The 22,606-nt window shown below is 33.3% G+C and overlaps 1 protein-coding gene and 1 pseudogene across 1 annotated transcript; both read left to right on the top strand.

Annotated features, from left to right (window-relative positions):
* The window catches only part of LOC101495787 (beta-glucosidase 13-like), a 40,984-nt pseudogene extending 37,464 nt beyond the window's left edge, over positions 1-3,520 (top strand).
* Positions 3,521-7,225: 3,705 nt separating this feature from the next.
* On the top strand, positions 7,226-20,337 carry LOC101510274 (DNA polymerase I B, chloroplastic/mitochondrial-like). The gene is made up of 12 exons (XM_004500082.4): positions 7,226-7,680; positions 9,309-10,170; positions 10,458-10,649; positions 14,457-15,133; positions 15,312-15,750; positions 16,361-16,456; positions 16,867-16,959; positions 17,035-17,229; positions 17,987-18,079; positions 18,175-18,387; positions 18,650-18,739; positions 19,744-20,337. The coding sequence occupies exons 1-12, from the start codon at positions 7,529-7,531 to the stop codon at positions 19,903-19,905; spliced, it is 3,264 nt and encodes a 1,087-aa protein (XP_004500139.1). The 5' UTR covers positions 7,226-7,528; the 3' UTR covers positions 19,906-20,337.
* Positions 20,338-22,606: the final 2,269 nt, after the last annotated feature.

The raw sequence follows: 22,606 nt of genomic DNA, 5'->3' as shown, positions 1-22,606 counted from the left end.
TTTGAATGATATTATGAGATTAAGTAAGTTGCGTATGTTTATTAGTAACGAGTAGTTATTCAAGATGATGACTTTGTGCCTGAACTAGATTGGTTTATGACAAGGTTGAAAGATTTTGAACACTCTGTTTGAATGATCTATTTTGTTACTAACTAAGGTGATGACATTCATGCATGCATTGGTGACCTGGACCTAGTCACGAGTACGTGACGACAATTTCTTGAAAATGCAACGTGATTCAGAAAAATACTCAATGGTGGAATACTGAACATGAAACTTTGAAGAGCATTTGTCTAACAATGGGACAAGTCCAACGATGAGACATTGTTCAGTGGTTGTTGCTCTACATGGTGATATTCCAAAATCATGTATTAACATATAGTCTAACAAATAGAATTTGTGTATTTTGGTTGATTTGTATCTTTGATGCTTTGTGATTTTAACTGTTAAATGAAGTATATTATTTATTTATACTTTTGCCATAACAACTATTTATGCATTTTTATTTGCTAAGCGTTTGTTATTTGAAGATGACCCTTACATTTGACATGACCTCACATATAGTGTTATTTGAGCAAATAATATCGTGGGTCAACCTAGTAGGAGAAATGTGAGGAAGTACAATAATATATGTTGAAGGATCCGAGATACTTTCATATTGGTGTTAAATTTGTTGGGAGAGTTTTTCACAAGCGTCCATAATTATGACCAACTAGAATTTATTTTTGGATAGTAAAGCACTAACAGTTTTGATTTTAGGAGTTTATTTTTTTTAACGTATTAAATTTACTTTTGTTTAATGTATTAAATCTAGAGGGGTTTGACCCAAAAATAGACCTAGAGGAGGAGCAACCTCACAACTAGAAATTTTATAACACTAAAAAGTATACACCTGATCTAAAAGTATAAAAAAAAATTTCCTTATTTTTAGGTATACTTTTTTATAGGCCAGCACATACCGCTAGAGTCGAGCAAGATTAGTTCATTTGATCGAAGTCAACTGTTTTACTTAAAACTTTAGATATAAAAGTCTAATTATTTTAGTGAATTTATTCGTCTCATTTAGTCATCATATCACCACTATGATAAATGAATTATTTGATAAAAAAATAGCTTAAACATTAACAAAAATATTAAAAGTTTAATATTTTAAAAAAATGAATTTAAAAATAAAATTACAAAATTACAAAAAATGAAAATAAAAAATTCATCAAACCCGTAGTAACCGATACAAAAATCAATCAAAATTGAACTTATAAATTATACTTAGTTTTGAATGGTTTACCAAAATTAGATGAGAATTGTAGTGGGCACAAACCATTGGAAGAGAAAATGGAATTTTAATTGTCATCATTCGTTCAGATAAAGAAACTGGAAAGAGGGGAAGAAAAGACAAATTGATTTTGGGATGCGAAAGAGGTGGAAGATATAAATCAAAATCAAAATCAACAGTAACTTGTTCTCATAAGGAAAATTGTTCGTTTACTCTCAGATGTATACCGTTAAGTGTCGGTGAAGGATGGAAAATTAGTGTTCGTTGTGGAACACATAATCATGATCTACTTGATACTGTAACTGGTCATTCTTATTAGGGGTGTTTAAATGAAGAAGAGAGGAAATTTGTCAATGACATGACAAAGTATAAGCTTGTCCCCAGATTCATCCTAAATGCTTTGAAAGAGAGAAATAAAGCTAATCTGACAATTCCAAGTCAAATATATAAAGCAAGGAGTACTTATCGATCATCGTTGAGAGGTTCGTACACAGAAATGCAGCATCTGTTGAAGTTAATACAACAAGAAAATTATGTGTATTGGACAAGAAGACGGGAGAATTCTGATGTTTTGAGAGATATATTTTGGACGCATATTGATTGTATAAAGTTGTTAAACACGTTTCATTTTGTTTTGATATGTGATAGCACATACAAAACAAACAGATATCGGTTACCGTTACTTGAAATTGTCGGTGTCACATCTACTAGTTTGACATTTTCTGTTGGGTTTGCTTATTTGGAACAAGAGCGACAAGATAACTTCATCTGGGCATTTGAAAAGGTACGATATTTGTTCAAATCTGAGACTTTAATTTCTAAAGTTATTGTGACTGATAGAGATCTTGCCATGATGAATGCGATTAGTGTTGTGTTTCCTACTTCAATACATTTGCTATGTCGTTTTCATATTGAAAAAAATGTTGGGGCAAAATGCAAACAATATGTGAAAAAATATAGACAAGAAGAAGTAATGGATTTATGGAAAAAAATTGTATATTCAAGTAGTGTAGAGGAGTATGAGCATCACCTACAACATTTTGAGCTAGTGTGTGCCGATATTATTCTTTTTGTTGATTATGCGAAAGATTCGTGGTTAACACCTTACAAAGAAAGGTTTTTCAATGTTTGGACCAATAGAGTGATGCATTTGGGGAACACAACATCTAACAGGTATTTTTAAATTTGATTTGTTTGTTTTAGAAAATATGATTTACTAGTTTGTGATTTATTTTAATTTGTATTATTTAATTTATTTGTAGAGTTGAGTCTGCCCATTGGAGATTGAAAAACATGCTGCAAACTAGTTTGGGTGATTTGTGTAAAAGTTGGGATGTTGTGAATATGATGTTGAAGAACCAAATATGTATCATTCAATCTTCTTTTCAGAAAACCATCAAGGATGTTGAGCACGGGTATAATTCATCATTCTTTCAAAGTCTGCATCATTGTGTATCAAGGAAATGTTTTAAAAAAATTGACAAACAGTTGCAAAGAGTGAAGATTGTGGGTACTGACAAAACAATATGTGGTTGCTCAATCAGAACAACTCATGGATTACCATGTGCTTGTGAGTTGGCAAAGTTGCAGATATCTCGTAATGTTATCCCTTTAGATAGCATTCATGTTTTTTGGAGAAAGTTAAGCCTTGAGGATGAATTTGAGGATGAAGAATCTTTATCAGATTATGACTTTTCAGAAGAGTTAGAAGCAATGAAAGCGTACATGAAGAAACACGATATTGTAAGTCAAAGGATATTCAGGGCTAAGGTGCGTGAAGTTGTATTTCCACATACAACATCAATACTTGCACCACCAGAGAAGGTGAGAACCAAGGGAGCAAGTAAAAAGAAGAAAGAATTTGATACTCCTCGTGATCCGTCATACTGGGAGTATGTTGATGCCTCTCAAGAATCTGCAAAGCAACCATCTCAACGTTCTGCAAGGCAACCATCTCATTCATCACAGTATTCTGCAAGACAACCATTTTACACACATTTTCCTACTCTTATACATCCGTATATTGAGGAGATAATAAATGTGGTGGCTTATGGAAATTGTGGGTTTCGCACAGTTGCAACATTGTTCGGTTGGACTGAAGAATCTTGGCCTTTAGTTCGAACACAATTGGATAAAGAGATTCGTCTACATCAAGACCTTTATGCTAATGTGTTCGATGACAGTGTTGAATCAGTGCGAAACTCATTGAACATATCAGGATTGGGTGCTCAAGGAAAAGATAAGTGAATGTGTTTACCAGACTTGGGTTACGTGATAGCAACACGATATAATGTCATATTGGTGTCGTTGTCTCGTAATCTGAATATGACATTATTTCCACTAAACAAAGCACCGCCGTCAAAAGAACGTTTACTAGCCATTGGATTCGTCAATGGAAATCATTGGGTACAGGTAAAATTTATTAGTGTTTATTAAATTAAATTAATTAGCATTGTTTGTATAATAGTAGCATTGTTTATTAAATTATATTTATTATTGTTTATGATATTAAATTAAGTTTATTAATGTTTAATATTTTATTGTCCAGATCAAGTTGAAGTCTAATTGTCCTTTGCCACTTATCTCACAAAAATGGAAAGACTATTGTAGTGAATGTGCAAAGACATGGGAAATAGCTTGTGCAGCACGTATGAAGCAATGGGAACACATTGATCCATCATTTAGCAAATCATCTTGTATTTCATTAAATGAAGATTAGAATATATTTTGTATTTCATGAAATGAATATTATAAAACGATTCGATCATTTACGTTGTCATTTACGTTGTCATTTACGATAATCTCAAAATAACACAGTCGATAATCTCAAAATATCTCAATATATAAATATTCAGTCATACATAACACAATAACTAATCGTCATACAAGCGACATAATTCACTCAATATTTCATGAATCTCACTAAATGGTCTTACCATATCTAAGGCCCTATGTGCAAGCTCAGCTGCTCTACGGTCTCTGCCAGCATGTGCATACGATGATGGACCAGCATGGGCAGCAACAGTAGTATGTGGACTCGAAGGTGCAACGGTGGATGGAGGGAGAATCAGAGGATGTGAAACACTAATGTACCATGCATCGTAGTCTGCAGTGACCTCTCCAGAAAAAGTGGCAACAGGATATAGTCTACGAAAGGTCTCTACAGATGATCTCATAGTACTCTGCCACACCCAATCTATACTGTCCGACATCGGAGGAACGTCCCGCGGAATGCACTGAATACGACCAAACTGTCGAAGACATCGCTCTGGCAAATATGGGATTGAGACTCCACCACATCGAAGATATCCAGAAAACATCGAAACCGATACAAACGGATGATTAGCTCGATCATCATCATATGGTGTAAACACTACATCCTCGAGCAACAACCCATCAAGTCTCTGACGATATGCCATCAATCCACCTTCAACAGCATGTTTTGCAGTCCACCTACATGCTCTTGGAAGATGCGCAGGAACCGCTCCTCTATCACCCCGCTTACAGATCCTAGGGAAGTGCTCGTAAATCCAACACTGCAACATAATTAACATAATAAAATAACAATGTAATAATTAAATTAATAATTAAATAAATAAATTAAATAAATAAATTAAATAAATAAATGACACAACTTAATATAAATGATATACATGTAGTAGGCTCATGTAACCTCCCAGCTGTCGAGTGTCGTGGACAGCTCGATCTCCAAGTTGTCATAAAGGAAAACTAATGTCGCGGAAGCCCACGAGTAGTCTCGACAACGATGTAAATCAATAAAAAGAGTAATGTATTTCGCCTCAACACGCGTATGTGTTTTATCGGCGAAAATAGTGCAGCCAACTAAATGCAACAGATACGTTCTAGCCGCACACTCAAACTGGTTAGTTTAAATGAGACGACTATACAAATCACGCAACCATTGCAATCTATATTGGGTACATTTATTATAACTAATCTCAGCACATGCTTCCTCCCATGTTGCACCTAAGTACTCATGTGCAGCTCTTACAGCATTATTAGTATTCATATTCAAAGGTGCATCAAAAAATTTACCATGCGGTGAGATGTGAAGGAGAGTCGCAACATCATCTAAGGTGATCGTCATCTCTCCAAATGGCAGATGAAATGAGCTGGTCTCTCGATGCCATCTTTCAACAAATGCCGATATCAGACCAGCATCCGCCATTGTGAGGTAGCCTGAAGATAGATGCATCAGCCCAGATTCCTGAATCCAATGCTCTACAGGAGCTGGAATAGGAACTTCCGCAAACTTCTTCAATTTCAATCCGTGAGTAATTACCTTTAGTGATCCACGATCCTGCGAGTAATTACAGAACAATTGAGATTAATTCAACTTAAAAATATATATAATTAAACATTTATATTAACATACAATTAATTTAATAAACTTAAACATAAATAAACAAATAATTAAACATTTATATTAATATATAATTAATTAAATAAACATAAACTTAAAAATAAAACTAATTAAACATTTATATAAACATTCATTTAATTTAATAAACTTAAACACAAATAAACAAATAATTAAACATTTATATTAATATATAATTAATTAAATAAACATAAACTTAAAAATAAAACTAATTAAACATTTATATAAACATTCATTTAATTTAATAAACTTAAACACAAATAATTAAATATAAAATAAATTAATTTAATACCTCTCCTTCCCATAACCTCCGAGCCACGTGATGCTCGTACTGTGTCAACAGAGATGTCACCGTCGGTCCTCCGGGAAATCTGGTCTGCTGATCCTGATCATCAATATTAGCAGCATCATCCGACTCATCAGCATCAGGATGTGCAGAAGTATCAGGAATATCATCAGCGGTCTGCTCCATCTATGGCGGCTGAGGGACATCCTCCTCCATATGTGCATGCTCGGTGGAGTCAACATCATCGTCCTGGACCTCCTGTTGTCTTCGACGACGCTGCCTAATTGGACGATTTGCTTCGTTGCGTCGTCTGTTTGATGCTGTTGGTGGAATTCTCTCTACAGCATCACGTCTGTCACCTATGATGTTACGAATAATCTGACCAAAGGCACCTCTCATTCTAGGCACTGCAATATATTAATATACCAATATTAAAAACAAATGAAAAAATTTTTAAAAAAACCCAAATAACATTTCGAAACTTTCACTGGGAAACCAAACTTACTTTCGACAACATTTCGAAACTTTGCATCAATCTCAAAGTTCTGAAACGTGATTTTTCGAATCTTTCAGAAATGCTCGAACATTTTACATTTCAAATATTTCACCTTCAACGAAACCTTCGAAACTTGTGGACTTCGAAAGTTTCAAGTTCAACGAAAGGTTCAAAAGGTTGAACATTTCTGGAAAAAACATGCTTCGAAAGTTTGACATTCAAAGAAAGTTTCGAATGTCTGGAAAAATCTGGAAAAAAAAGGCTTCGAAAGTTTAACATTCAACGAAAGTTTCGAATGTTTGGAAAAATCCGAAAAAAATCATGCTTCGAAGCTTTGACATTCAACGAAAGGTTCGAAATTTCCTTACTTTTTCACTTCGAATGTGTGAAAGGTTCGAATATTTGGTAGGGTGGGAGAATCGGATGTTTCAGAGTTTCGAACAAATGGGTGGAAAAAAAAAGTGTATTTTTTTTAAGGTTTTATAGTTAAAATTAGGGGCAGTATGGTCTTTTACTTATAGTTGGGGGGATGGGAGGTAAAAGTGGGGGGTGCCGAATACAATTCTCAAATTAGATTTAGTTCCACCAATCTACGTCAAAGTTGAGCCCAACGTACTATAATACATGTCCATCGGGCCAATCAAACATTTTGACATCGTCTCAACAAAACATAGAGGTATTTTTGAAAGAAAAAAAAATCATTTTTATTTATTTTTAAGAAATAAAGTAGAATAAAATAAGCCGCGCACTAGAATAATTTATTTTTTTTATTTCCCATTTCATTTCAGGTTTTGTACTTTACAACAGTATTCAAAGTTGCAGCAGAAGCAGGGTTTTATGTTTTCTCTCTTTCAAACTCCAAATTCCCCTCTTTCTCAATCTCTCAGTTTTCTCTTATGGACATGTTTTCTTTCCACAATTCTTCACTAAAACACCAACTTGTATTATTCCAACTCAAATAACCCTCTAACTCACCCTTTTCTCTTATTAACCCTTTTTTCCCACTGTAATATAACAAAGCACTTTTCTCACACCACAAAGCTGGAGAAGCTATTTTGTGTGTTTTCCTCCATGGGGGTCTCTTCTCAGACTAACCCTTTTGGTTTTAGATCATCTTACTATTGTCCTTCTTGTTTATCCTTTTCTCACTCTTCTTCTCGACCCTTTCGTTTTCCTCTCCATTCTCTGTCTTTTTTCGCTTCCTATGGTTCACCCCATCACAGGTTTGTTCATTCTTAATCCAAAGTTCTTATCTTTTTTCGTTGGGTCTTTTTTTTCTTCTACTTCGCCACATGTCTTAAAATCCCCTTATGACATTGGTATATTTTTTGTGATATTATTAAGACTATGATATAATTTTTGCTTGTTTATGTTTTTTTATTTATATATTTGTACAGTGTTTTTTTAGTGATTTTGTTAAATGAACTATGTTGTAAAGCACCTTTTATGATTTGCACGTATATTAAGAAAATTGTAGTATGTTTAATGTGTTTATTTTGTGTATAGGTAGTTACTTGTTACTAAAGTACCATTTTCTATAGGGGTGTGTTTAACTTTGTACACTTAGTAGTACTAATTAGGAGTATATTTTTAAATTGATGATAAGTGTATTTAGTAATTTGAAATGCGGCTTATATTTAGGGACAATTTTTTGTTTTCAAAATATGCTTATATTTAGGGACAGAGGTAGTAACTTGGTTTTGCGCTGTATTTGAACTTTTGAAATGCTCAACAATGCATTTCTAGGGATGAAATTTGAAATAGAAGTTTGGTTTTGTTTTGTTTTGGTTTTTGTTTTGTGTCTTCTCTCTGGGATTTGGTGAAATTTGTGCTTTATCCTGCTGTTTCTGAAAGGGTAAAAAGGGGGTGTGAAAGGCATTGAATAAAGGTGTGGACAGAGTTCAATTTGCTAGTAAAAGTGAAGCAGAATTTTGCCTGAAGTTTGTGTGTATGTTGTGTGTTCAGATGAAAATATTTAAAGCTTTTGCTAGTTGTATTTTTTGGACTTTTCTCACACGGTCGTCTTTGTTACTGCATAATCATAAATGTTCAGTTTATGGATGGATTGTTCTGATATTGTGACTTGTGAAGGCTTGAACGCGATTTTTCACTTTTAAGGGTATAAAATTGAGAGAAAATAAAAATGAAAAATCAACGGTTTATAGAAATTGTTACTCTGCACACCACAAAAATTAATGCATGAAGTTGGACATTTATATTCATAAGTTTGATTTAAATTTTGCTAGTTGCTTAACCAGTGTTTAAAAAAAATTAACAATTCAACATTGAATAGCTAGTTACTAGGAAGCAAGGCATAAATTGTAAACCATGAAGTGGCATGTAAATGACTATTGAAGTTCTTTGATAGTCTTCCTATTCCTTTTCTTGTGCACATTTTTGTTATGTAATTGGAAATTAATATTTTGTATTACTCATCAGAAAATGGGCAAGCTAAAATTGTTTTGCATTGACTGTTGACTTTTATGGTGTAGAAGTCCTTGCTTCATCCCTAGTTTTAAGATGTTGAGACTGAAATAAATAAGAAGCACCTAACATTTACCGATGCAGTGTTTCTATTTTAATTATTTTTGTCGTTGCTAAACAGTGCATGCAACTAGTGACATCATATTATCCTGAGCATGAGCGTAACTATTTGCAAATGTCGATCATGGAATAGAACGGCAGAAATTATATATTTTATTATCATTCATGACATCACACATGGCTACATAGCCTTGTTTTACCTTGTTGTTTGTTACTATATTGCATCTTCAATGAGCTAGAGTGAAAAGTAAAATATGCTATTTCATTCTATTGATTGGTACCTTTTTATTATTTTTATGCATGATAGAAGAAAAGTCCAATCAATCCAGATTGCCAACATTGTCCATCTACATAGCAATTTGTCTAGTAACTCTCTTCAATTTAGAGAAGGTTCACATTGTCTAAAGCGAATATCTTTTGGGTTGAATAAATGCAATGACATGGTGTATAGTCGTAACTCTCAAATGCATATTTCAGTTATGAAATTTTCAACTGCATCATATAATATGTTGGAGGTAACAAATCAAACAAGACAAGAAGAAGAGCTGAGTTCTTTGAGTTCCTATGACAACCAAGTTAGGCTGATGAAGTGTTTGGGTTCTCGGGGTTACAGATTACCCAAAACCCCTTCTCGTAGAAAATTATCTGGTGATGAAACCGGCTGGGCTGAGGCTAGTTATAAATTGACTCAGATCAGAATGGAAATGCATGCTCTCGACAAGAGTAGTTCGTATCCGTCCAATACAAATACAATTGCTTTTTCGAATAGTAAAAAACCAACTATATCTGAAAATGAAGGGCACAATTTTATGCTGCAGGATCTACATGAACCTGACTCATCTTCTGTTCAACATTCTATATTAAACTCGAAAGTATTACCAGACACTGAAAGAGTTGACACTGAGTCAAATGATTCTTCATTAGAGTTCAGTGAAGAGAAAATCGATAGAGTTAATGGCAACCACAGTTTGGCTACAACTGCAAAGGACAAAACTCAAGCAAAATCTGCTGTTGCTATGATACGCAGTGATGAACAATTGAAACTTCGGGACAGGCTATGTAGTATCTATGAAGACATATTGGTTGTTAATAATCTTTCTCATGCGGAGGAAGTAGCTAAGATGCTTACAGTAAATTACAGGCATCTTATTCATGCATGTGATACTGAGGTATAACTGTTGACTTAGTTAACTTTAATTATGGTTGTGGCGTTGTGCCCTAATTGCAACATAGTACATAACTAGATTCCTTTTCTAATATGCATATACGTTGAACATGAGTTCAATGATGTATCCTTTGGTCCTTTCTAACCAATACAAATTGAATATATATTGTTTTCTTTAACCTTTTTTCAATTTAATTTGCATTGGCAATTTTGTTGCTATGAGTCTCTTGGCTATTTGTATTTCACAATTTTTGAGCATGTGATATGTTCCAATTTTTAATGTCTTAAAAGGTGTCCAAGATAGATGTCAAACAAGAAACACCTGTAGATCATGGGGAGATAGTATGTTTCAGTATTTATTCTGGCCCAGAAGCTGATTTTGGAGGTGGGAAGTCCTGTATCTGGGTAGATGTTCTTGATGGTGGAGGCGAAGAGATGTTAAATAAGTTTGCCAATTTTTTTCAAGATCCATCCATAAAAAAGGTAGCTGTTCTTTCTTATCATTCTTCGTTTTATGTTTTTAATCGTATCGTTATGTGAAGAACCTCTTAAGGGTTTGTATGATTTAAGTTTTGGTAGAATTTATTCAAACAAATTTGATGTAAAAATGTTTTGCATTTTGAAATGATGTTTTAAAAGTGAGTTTAGAAGAATTGCTTTTGTTTGGATGGTAAAGTTAGTAGTTTGACTAGTAGAAGAATTGCTGTGGTTATGCAGTTAGTGTTTAAATAAACGCTAACCTGGTAGAAAATTGTTGGCACGTGTTGTATGTGCGGAGCAAAAAACTTGCATCATATTAAAGGAGCGATATTTGATAAATGTGGCTGTTAAGGGCCAATTGACATTCTTATCTCATCGTCTAGTAATATAAACAGGGGAAAGCCCTACCTTTTCACTGTATCACGTATAGTCTCTACCCAACTCTAGTCTCATATATCTAAAGGCGGTTTATATACAATATACCTGACATATTTGTCTTGGTGTTATGTTGTAGTTCCTTCAGAAAATAAAAAATTACACAAGGGGACTATAATATGCCAGGATAATGTACAGATGATCTTGAATAGGGTATTTGCTGGTACAACATCCAAAAAAATATAGAAAGGCGATAAATGACCAGTAACAGGCCATTTTGAGGGAACAAACTTGGCTCTAGAAACTCTATAAAGGGACAAGAATGTCATTTTCTATGTTGCATAATTGCATTATTTACGTTTGATGTTTACTTCATATATTTAAGTGCTCTATGATTGTAATTTCATTCCGTCCACCTCTAAGCTTGGAATTACAATTATCTGTGTTTTTCCATGTTTTCATTAATTTTTTGAATATTGCACACCCTTATATATTTTCCCTATTACGGGCAACCTATAAATTCTCACTTATGTATGTAGTCTTTGACTTCCTCTTTGAACCATATGGGTGAAATATGATAGTTGTGCTTGGTTTATGCCTTCTGATAGAAGACTGCAAATTAAGAGGAATGAAGGCCCAAAGAGTGGGCCCCACTCACCCAAGTCACACACCTCACACACATTTAGTTTCTAAAAGGATGAATGGAGGGAATAAAAATTAGTTAATAATGTCTCTTATTCTACTGATCTTCCATTAAAGGAATGAGGGAAGGGGAAGTGGAAAAGACATTCAGTTTCAAGAAGTATGAATGGAGGAAATAAAAGTTAGTTAATAACATATCTTATTTTACGTTATAAGAATGAGGGAAGGGGAAGAAGGAAAAGTATTCAGAAAATATTGTAAGAAATAATTAGGAGAAATTCCTTCGTTGGTTATGAGCAATTTTGCTTTGTTTAGGAGTTCTTAGAACTTTGGTTTAGTTTTTAGTTCTACATCTTCTCCTGATCTCGTAATTGTAAGAGATGCTACTTTGACTTTTAAGAAATAATATACCTTTTTCTTCCATTAAAATTATGAGTTGTATCATTGGTCCAACCTGCCGGATTGAGATAGAAGCTAGCGAAACCAAATGCCACCGAAATGTCCAACAAGTTTGAGGCTATGGAGATACGAATGGCTGAGATGGAAGTTTCCAACAAGTTTGAGGCTAACGAAGATACGAATGGCTCACGTGGTTAAAGTTGAAGGAAGCGTTGATTGAGAGATATGGAGGAAGAAAGGGTAATAATTCATTCGAAGAATTGAAAGATCTTCAACCAACTGAAGATGTGGAAGAGTATATTTCAGATTTCGAATATTTCTCTTCCTAGGTTATGCGTCTCCCCGAAGAACGATACCTTGGGTATTTTTTTGGTGGCCTCCAGTCAAGGGTACGTTTGCGAGTAAGGACCTTCAACCCTAAGACACGTGTAGAGGCGATGAAATTGGCTCGTGATGTTGAAACAGAGTTACGGGGTGTGTTGAATTACAGAGGAAGTGGAGGTGGAGGTCGTTCGCAAAATTGAAAAAGGGGAAGAGATGGAAGTAATGGGATTACAAATAGAAATAGGTACGAATCAAGTCTTTTTCCAGGCCCAAACAAGGGAAATGTGAGTTCTGGCCAAGTGGGGGAACCCAATCCAGAAATACCCAAATTGGGTCAAATTCTAATCCAGAATTGAGCATGCAAGGATCCAACCTTAATCAAAATCAAACGCGAACAAATGGTGATGAGGAGCGACAGGGGAACCACGAAAATCGCAGTAGGGGAACCAAGCATCTTCCCTATTTCGAATTAATGGATCGTAAGGCGCGAGGCCTCTGTTTTCGATGTGAGGAAAAGTTCCACCCTCTTCATTAGTGTGCCGAAAAACAGTTGTGTTTGGTGATTCTAGGAGATGATGAAGTGACACTCGATGACGATGAAGTCCTACCTATCAAACTGAAGGGAAGGAAGACGCTGCAGTGAGATGCAACTCCATGATGTTGTTCGGAATAGAAGGGGAAGACAAAGCTCAAAATTCATTCCCTTTTCTCCTACATTTGGAAGGTACCGTGAAGGGCATACCGGTCACGATGATGGTGGACACTGGTGCTAGTCACAATTTTGTGACTCCTCAAATGGCTGCAGTTCTGCAGCTTCCAGTAGAACAAATACTAGTTACGAACGCGAAATTTGGAAACGATTCCCGTGTGTCTATAACAAAGAAGTGTGGGAAGTTTGACCTTCAAATTGGAAGGTTCCAGACCACTGCTGAAGCTTACATAGTGGAATTACAAGGTGAGGGCATGATTCTGGGAGTGGCTTGGATGCATAAGCTTGGCAAGGTGTTATTTGATTGGGAAGAAATGACAATTTGCTTGGACTGGAAAGGGAAAGCTGTGAAACTGCAGTGTCAAATTTCGGAGAATTGAAGAATCAATCAGGAAAAAGAACTTAATGTTGCAACCATGAATATACTAAGGCCAAGAAAAATCATAACCTGGGAAGGGAATAAGGAAACCATCAGCGGGGAACCTAGAAGTTTGCTACAGAATCAATGTCTTAATGTTAGCCTTGAGGACAAGGTTCATTTTGAAAGGGGTGGCAATAATAGAAAACTGCAAATTAAGAGAAATGAGAGCCCAAATGGTGGGCCCCATTCACCCAAGTCATACACCTCACACACTTTTAGTTTCTAAAAGGATGAATAGAGGGAATAAAAGTTAGTTAATAACGTCTCTTATTCTACTGATCTTCCATTAAAGGAATGAGGGAAGAGGAAGTGGGAAAGACATTCAGTTTCAAGAAGGATGAATGGAGGAAATAAAAGCTAGTTAATAACATATCTTATTTTACGTTATAAGAATGAGGGAAGGGGAAGAGGGGAAAGTAGTCAGAAAATATTGTAAGAAATAATTAGGAGAATTTCCTCCTTTGCTTAAGAGCAATTTTGTTCTGGTTTAGGAGTTCTTAGAACTCTAGTTTAGTTTTTCGTTCTGCAAGCTACATACAAGGATTCATATTGACTGGGTTAAGTTTTGTTACTAATCGAGATATGACTCGCAAATTGGTTAAAGAAATGTTGTTCTTTTAGTGGTACCTTTTGGTCATGTCATTCCACAATTAGTGAAAAAATAATGGCTCATATGTTTGTACTTTCCTAAATAATAAATTATTACTTTTTACTTAAGAAAGTCTTAATTTTCAAATAATTGGATTTTAGGTAGAAAAAACCCTCAAATAAAAGTAGTTATGGTGTTTTTCTCAAAATTTATAAAAAGTATTGTAATAGTGCTTAATTAAAAAGATTATTTAGTTGCATAATTCTAGCTTCATAAACTGATAGTACGTTGTATTACTGGGTTTATATGCTGTAGATTTGAAAATAACAAAGTCACTGGTGCATTCTGTAGGTTTGGCATAATTATAGCTTTGACTGTCATGTTATACAAAATTATGGATTTAAGGTTTCTGGATTTCATGCTGATACAATGCACATGGCACGGCTATGGGATTCATCAAGACGTTGGGTTGGTGGTTATTCTCTTGAAGCACTTTCAGGTGACAAAGACGTCATGTCTAGGGCTAAGCTGAATCTCGAAAAGGATTTGATTGGTAAGGTGTCGATGACAACTATATTTGGTCAGAAAAAGGCAAAGATAGACGGATCTGCGGGTAAAATGGTTACCATTGCTCCTGTTGAAGTACTGCAAAGAGAAGAGCGTATACCTTGGATATGTTACTCTGCCTTAGACGCTAGAAGCACTCTGAAGCTTTATGAGAGCCTAAAGAGTCATCTGTCAGACTTGCCTTGGAAACTTGATGGAGAACTTTTACACGGAAGCATGTTTGATTTTTACGAGAAATATTGGCAGCCATTTAGCGAGCTTCTTGTCAAAATGGAATCTGAGGGTATGCTAGTCGATCGACTATATCTTCAAGACATAGAAAAGGTGGCCAAAGAAGAGCAAGAGGTAGCTGTTAATAGATTTCGAAAATGGGCGTCTAAGTATTGTCCTGATGCCAAGTATATGAATGTTGGAAGTGATGCACAGTTGCGAGTACTGCTTTTTGGTGGCACTGCAAACAGGTTCACATTATTTAAATCTTTAAAGTAGCAATTGTTTCGATCTTAATAAATTGATAATTTGGTAGAAAAGTTTCAAGTCTATTTATGGAACATATTGTTCTCAGTCATTTAGAATGAAGTGGTATATTCACGTATATCATGAAAATAAAGCTTTCATTTTTCCTGCCCCATTATACAGAAAAAATCACAACGAGGCAATTCCAACTGAGCGGATTTTCAAAGTTCCCAATGTTGATAAAGTGCTAGAAGAAGGCAAAAAGACTCCTTTAAAATTACGCGCTATTAAGTTGAATAGCATTGGCTATAACCTGAACGTTGACATGCACACAGCTAGTGGCTGGCCCTCAGTTAGTGGTGCCGCTTTAAAGGCCCTAGCTGGCAAAGTTTCTGCTGAATACGACTTTATTGAGGCTCTTAACATTGATCTTGAGGATGAAGATGGAAAGCCTTCTGAAATTGAAGATGAACCTGTAGAAATAGACAATTCTGCTTATGGAACAGCCTTTGCTGCTTTTCCAACTGAGGAAGAAGGGAGAGAAGCATGTCATGCAATTGCTGCTTTATGTGAAGTCTGTTCAATTGACTCTTTGATCTCTAACTTCATCCTTCCCCTGCAGGTAATTATTCTTTTTCTTTGTAGGCTTTGTTTGAGTAAAAATCTTCATTAAGCGCTTATCATTTAAGTGCTTAATGTATAAGCTATTTAGATAACATCAGATAAATTAAATCCAAACTGTTTTTATATAAGCTGTGCTGTTTTCATAAGCTATCTTGGAGAGTTTATGGAAATAACCTGAAAACAACTTATTGACATGTCATATAAGCTGTTTGCATAAGCTCTACCAAACAGTCTTACAAGTGTTCATGCTAATAAATAAACTCAAATAAGCCAATCAAAACAGGCCTTTAATAAGTTTATTTTGGACTTTAAATCTGATCAGGTTGTGTTAATGGATTTTCATGTTGCTGTTGTAAACTTTGCTTATCCAGTATGATTGGCATTTATAGCGTTTTTCGTCAATGCATATGAAACATTTTCATGCTTGTATGTTTGCAGAGGATGAGCACATCTTTAAATCCAATGGTGCATTATTTGTAGTAGGATGTCGGTATATTGTAGATTGTGTGTGTATTTATCTATATTTTATTGGTTTTGTATGTTGTAAGTTTGGAATAATGAGTTTGTTTCTGTCTGCTCTATGCTAGCTTAATATGTTTCAATGACAGGGACATAATATATCTGGAAAGGACCTCCGTGTTCATTGTTCCATAAATATCAACACAGAAACTGGACGCTTGTCGGCAAGAAGGCCAAGTCTGCAGGTTCTTTCAACTTCAATTTTTTTGAGAATTCCATATTAGTTGTTGAATTACATAAATTTTTTGAATGCCATACATATTTCTGTCCTTGGTTTCGTCTGTATATGTATATTTACTGATGTAGTATGATTCCATTTTTTTATGATCGATAAATATAAAACTATTTATGTGTCTTTTGGTAGAGTTGGTTCTTGATGTGATATCTAAGCCTCTGTGACCAAGTTCTAAAGATTTATCATTGTCGCTGAGTTGCTCCCATTCATTATTATCTCTATTTGAGCTTACACTGAGTTGTATTGCATTATGAGTCTAAATGACATATAATTTGAAAATATGGGTATCACCTGGACCAGATTAATTGTTGGATTTAAAAAGATGCAGATTTAATCTAACTTGAATAATTCATACATTAGAATCAACCAGCTTTGGAAAAGGACCGATACAAAATCCGTCAAGCATTCATAGCTGCTCCTGGAAATTCTCTTATAGTTGCTGATTATGGACAGGTTTGTATAATTCATACATTAGAATCAACCAGCTTTGGTATTTCATTCTGTTGATGGAGCATTGTGTTCTTACAGTTGGAACTTAGGTTACTTGCACATCTTACTAATTGTAAGAGTATGTTGGAAGCCTTTGAAGCTGGTGGTGATTTCCATTCCAGAACAGCAATGAATATGTACCCTTATATCCGTGAAGCAGTTCATAAAAAGGAAGTGCTTCTTGAATGGCATCCTCAGCCTGGTGAAGATAAACCCCCTGTTCCTCTCCTCAAGGTAAATTGTCTTCTGATTTACTTATAGTTTAATGGTGTTAACCTTGCTTTCCATGCACAATTAACCACTTCCTTTGTTACTTTTTATCTATCACTTCTGTAGGAATTTTTTTCAATTTATTTGTCGTTTTCAATGTTCAATGCAACTTTAACTATTGTTTTGTCAATAATACTCTTAACTATTTATTGCAAAGAGAGAAATAAGTGGAATTAGATAATAAATAGTTAAGGGTATTATAAGAAAAAGACAAACCATATCATCAAAAGCATCAAAATTTATTAATAAATAACCTAATGTGACAACTAAAAAGGAATGGAAGTATTATATTATATCACTGTATCTCTCTTGTTAGCTTGGCATATCTTGTGATTGGTTGTTAACATAAAAAGGAATATATTTTGGTAATTAACCACTGAAGTATTAACATAAAAATTGACCTAACAACCTAAAATATAGACCCTTCAAAGAGAGACAGGAGAAACATTTAATAGGAATTGTGGGAAGGGAATATAATTTGTATCTAATCAAGTTAGTATACGTGCTTAGTTAGCTTCTTTTTGCAGCCTAGCATTATGTCACACCCTTGAAACTCAAGATAGATGTCCCTCGTAGTTTTCTAATAGTAGCAACCTATGAGAAAAAACGCACAATACATAATAAATTTAATGTCAAGTTAGGCATAAATATAATCTTGTGATCAGTTAAACTATGTATGTATTGTATCTTACTATTAATTTTTCTCTTTTACCTTTTTCAGGATGCTTTTGCTTCTGAAAGAAGAAAAGCGAAAATGCTTAACTTCTCAATTGCATATGGAAAGACTCCACAGGGTCTCTCTAAGGATTGGAAGGTACCATGAATTCATTCAATCACTTATTCTGAGGTGCTTACATGGGTCACAAGTCTCTACAAATTTTGATTTGATCATACAAATATTTCTGTCAGGTTTCTGTTAAAGAAGCTAAGAACACAGTTGACCTCTGGTACAATGATAGAAAAGAAGTTTTAAGATGGCAACAGAAACGTAAAAAAGAAGCTTTTGAATTCGGTTGTGTTTACACATTACTAGGGCGAGCCCGGCAGTTCCCTGAGATAAATCAAGGTCAAAACTACTATAAAGGTCACATTGAACGAGCTGCTATTAATACCCCAGTGCAGGTCCTCAATTCTTTCATATATATTAATGCTATAGTTTGCAACCAACACTCCCTCATGTCTATCACTTTACTGTCAACCATGGTCACTTATTTTTCATTTAAAATATAACATTACTGATTTTTTAGGATAACGGATATATAGAGTTTTTGGTTAGTAACAGATTTATATCCTTGTCACTACCGCTATCAATTCCCAAAGTTTGAGATCCATCATCACTTTAAGACCCTTCTTTTATGGTTTTTGGATTTGTCAATTGCAACAGGGTAGTGCAGCTGATGTTGCCATGCTTGCCATGTTAGAAATATCCAATAATAAACAGTTGAAGGAGCTTGGATGGAAGTTACTTCTTCAGGTTAAATACATTTATGCAAAGAATTTTCCTGTTTATAATGTACTCACTTTTTGTCAAGTTCCATTCAAGTGTTTTTATCCACTTGATTTTTTCGATTTTATTCCATGGATTTTGGGATGATTGACAAAGGGGTTAGTAAGACATGGTTAGTATAGAAAATTGTATCAAATCTTATTGAAAAAAAAACCTTATCAAGAGTTTGCTGTGTCTATGTTAAAAAAAACATCATTCATGTATTATTTGTAAAATTCATGTATTTACTGTAAAATAATTTATTTTGATCAGTCAAATAGTTTCTCTGAGAAGTGCTAGCAACACGCTCTCTAATACACATTCCAATATACTCTCTTCTATTAGTTGAAATTCGTATGGGTCGCACCAAATTGTGTGGGTCCCATTAAGATTTGTTGGGACTATATGAATTTTAACCAATAAAAGATAGTGTGTTGCTAGCATTGTTCAATCTTCATGAGTCACTTGCTAGTGGCTGTTGATTGAAGAGTTACACAATTTCACTTGTTGATATGATTCATTGCTAATTTGATTGGTGTATGTTCCTTTCTTCCTAGTTATTTTCCATTCTTCATAGTACTCCATAGTTTATACATTGATTTTTGCTTTGACATTTTTTTCTTTTCAATCTCATTTTCTGACCCCCAACATTACATTGGTCCAAGTAGAATTGAACTCAGATCCCTTAAGCAAGATCTTGAATTCAAGCCTTGTGGATGAAAAAAAAAAAAACATGATTGGGAGGGGAAAAACCACTAAACGTGGCCAGCAAGGTTCCCAAGCAGAGATTAGTCATCGGCAAAGCCGGTGGATACTTTGCACCAATGACATGGTTACCCAAAAAAAAATTGATATGCGAATATGATGAGCATTCAGCTCTCTTATCCTGGCTTTATCTCTATATTCATATTAATGCTGTTTCAGATATGAATGATTTGGTCCAAATTAAAATATTTAGTTACATTTTAGCTAAGATTTTACCATAACAATAGGTTCATGATGAAGTCATACTAGAAGGACCAAAAGAGTCAGCTGAGGTTGCAAAGGCCATAGTTATTGAGTGCATGTCAAAACCCTTTAATGGCAAGAATATTCTCAAAGTCGCCCTCTCTGTGGATGCCAAGTGTGCACAAAACTGGTACGCCGCAAAATAAACATCAAATCAAACCGTTATGCTGTGCTGTTGTGGGGTTGTTTTGCACCCTTGGTTTCATACAAAGGCTATGAATGGATTTGGGAGTGATGTTTTCTCATTCAGATTAAGTATTAGCTGCATGGTTTCTTTGGTGACTGTAATCAAAAGAGGGTGCAACCGTAATTTCTAGAGATGTGAATGGTTTCATTGTGAATTTTTTGGTGTACAGAATTTTTAACTTTTAACTATGTAGAGACAAAAGGCCCAAAATCATTAGTGTCAGCAGCATTTGACTGCATTTATTAGCTTTACTTCCATGGTTTTTAATTTACACACATTATGTCTTCTTGTTTTGTATCATGTACCTATATGGCTCTAGGGTGTGTGCAATTATGTATCATTTTGTATTTTTGTGCTGTATATAAAATGAAATTTGTCAAATTCTGTCTTATTTGCCAATGTTCATGTCTGTTTGCAAACTATAATACATGCATTACGATTCTCAAGAAAATTCAGTTAACAAGGGTTTTTCATTTGTGGGGGTACCAGGAGGACTACTGAAATTATTAGTCATCTTAACATTAATAATGCGAAAGTTTAATTGTAGTTTTGATCTTTTACTTTTTATCAATTCACGAAATTGATTTTTATTTTTATTTTTATTAATTCCTTAGGTCTCTTTAATTTTTTGAACTTAAAAATAATAATTTGACGTATTTTAAATTAACGTGAAATACCATTTCATAATATATAATTATTTAAATATATTAATTAATCATACAAATGAATATTAATAAGTGTTTCTCCATAATTGTTGATATAATAATTGTAGAGGCTCTAGAAAGGAGGGGGTGTTATCATCGCAAGCAAGTGGAAATAAAATGCTTTGGAAATTTTAAAAGAGAGGTTTGGCCAAAAAAATGAATTTTTCATTAAAAAATAATTATGAAAAGAAATATACAGATCTTAGTATCTTACTACTTCCTGCTAAAATATTTGAAACAGGAATCAAATACGAAACATAAAATTCATGTAAATAATGGTACACTAAAACTCATTAATATATAAGTTATAGAGATATAATGATAAATTAAAATTCGATAATTTTATAATAAAAAATAGGCTAAATTACATTTGTGGTTCTTTAACTTAATTTTTTAATCTTTTATTTTTTGTTTTTTCCGAGTTGGTCATTTATTTTAGTTTTAAGTGACAATTTGATATTTTATATTTTAAAATATCAATAATTTTATCCTTTTTTTTTACAAAAATTCAAAAAAATCATCAAATTTTTTAACCAAGACCCATAAAATTAATAATCATCTTCAAAATAATGCAAACTTCACAAATCCATAACTCAAATATTCAAATAAACTCATATTTTCATCTCCAACAACATCAAATAAAGAATGAAAATATGAGTTTATTTCAATATTTAAGTTATGAATTTGATTAAAATTACATTTTATTGAAGATGATAATGAATTTTATGGGTTTTGTTTGAAAAATTTGATGATATTTTTGAATTTTTATAAAAAAAGAAAAAGGACAACATTGTTGACATTTTAAAACATAAAATATCAAATTGTCACTTAAAATTAAAATAAAGGATCAACTCGGAAAAAAAAAAAAAGATAAATGACTAAAACATTACCTGAAATTAAGTTAATGGACATCGGATGTAATTTAGCCTAAAAAATAATATACCAAACAAATATGGGGTGTTTGATGCTTATATCACTCTTCGAATTTTTAATTCCAAAATGACCTAGTTTGAAAAAAAAATATATACAGAAATGCCCTACTTTTTTGGCCCAGCTCATCATAAATGGAGATGCCACTTGGAGATTTTTTTTTCATTTTAACGGATGGTCGCATCTAGAAATTATATTAATAAAATTAATTAAATTGAACTAATAAAATACGTTAAATTAAAAAAAATACAGAAAATTGAAGGAAAAATTACATCAAATTTATATTTTATTATTATTATTATTATTATTATTATTATTATTATTATTATTATTTTCATTAATTTTATTTATTCGATAAGAAAAATAGGAAAAATTTGTTATAATAATGTGCCAAAAGATGAGGAATGTGTTATAATAATTTGCAGGAAGTTGATACATTACTATTTAACATCAATATCCAACTTATTTTATCGGCAAAATATCAAGAACACGTTTATTTTGACACATTATAACCATTTTGGCAAATTATTCTAACAACTTCCTACTTTATTATTATTATTACTACTATTATCATTTTTATTAAAATTTAGAATATTATTAAAATTGTTATTATTATTTATTAATGTATTTTATTATTGTTATTATTATTGTTATTGTTATTATTATTATTATTATTATTATTATTATAAAAATTTATAATATTATTAAATTTATTATTATTATTTTTCATAATAGTATTTTGATTTTTTAAATGTTTTAATTATTTTTAAATTATTCAAATAATAAAAATAATTAATAATAAATACAAATATTCTTTAAATAGCAAAAAAATAAAATAAAAAATTGTCACAATACGGTCGCATCCCTATAATACGACCATTTGTTAAAATGAAAAAAGAATCTCCTTCAAGAAGTCGCATCCCCAAGTTGCGATGAGCAATTGGGGCAAAAAAGTAGAATATTTCTATATATTTTTTTCAAACTAAAAATTCTAAAGAGAGATATAGACATCAAAAACTCACAAAT

This window comes from Cicer arietinum, chromosome 5, assembly GCF_000331145.2.
Source record: "Cicer arietinum cultivar CDC Frontier isolate Library 1 chromosome 5, Cicar.CDCFrontier_v2.0, whole genome shotgun sequence".
NCBI classification, from domain to species: domain Eukaryota; kingdom Viridiplantae; phylum Streptophyta; class Magnoliopsida; order Fabales; family Fabaceae; genus Cicer; species Cicer arietinum.
This window is presented reverse-complemented; position numbering and strand designations above follow the sequence as displayed.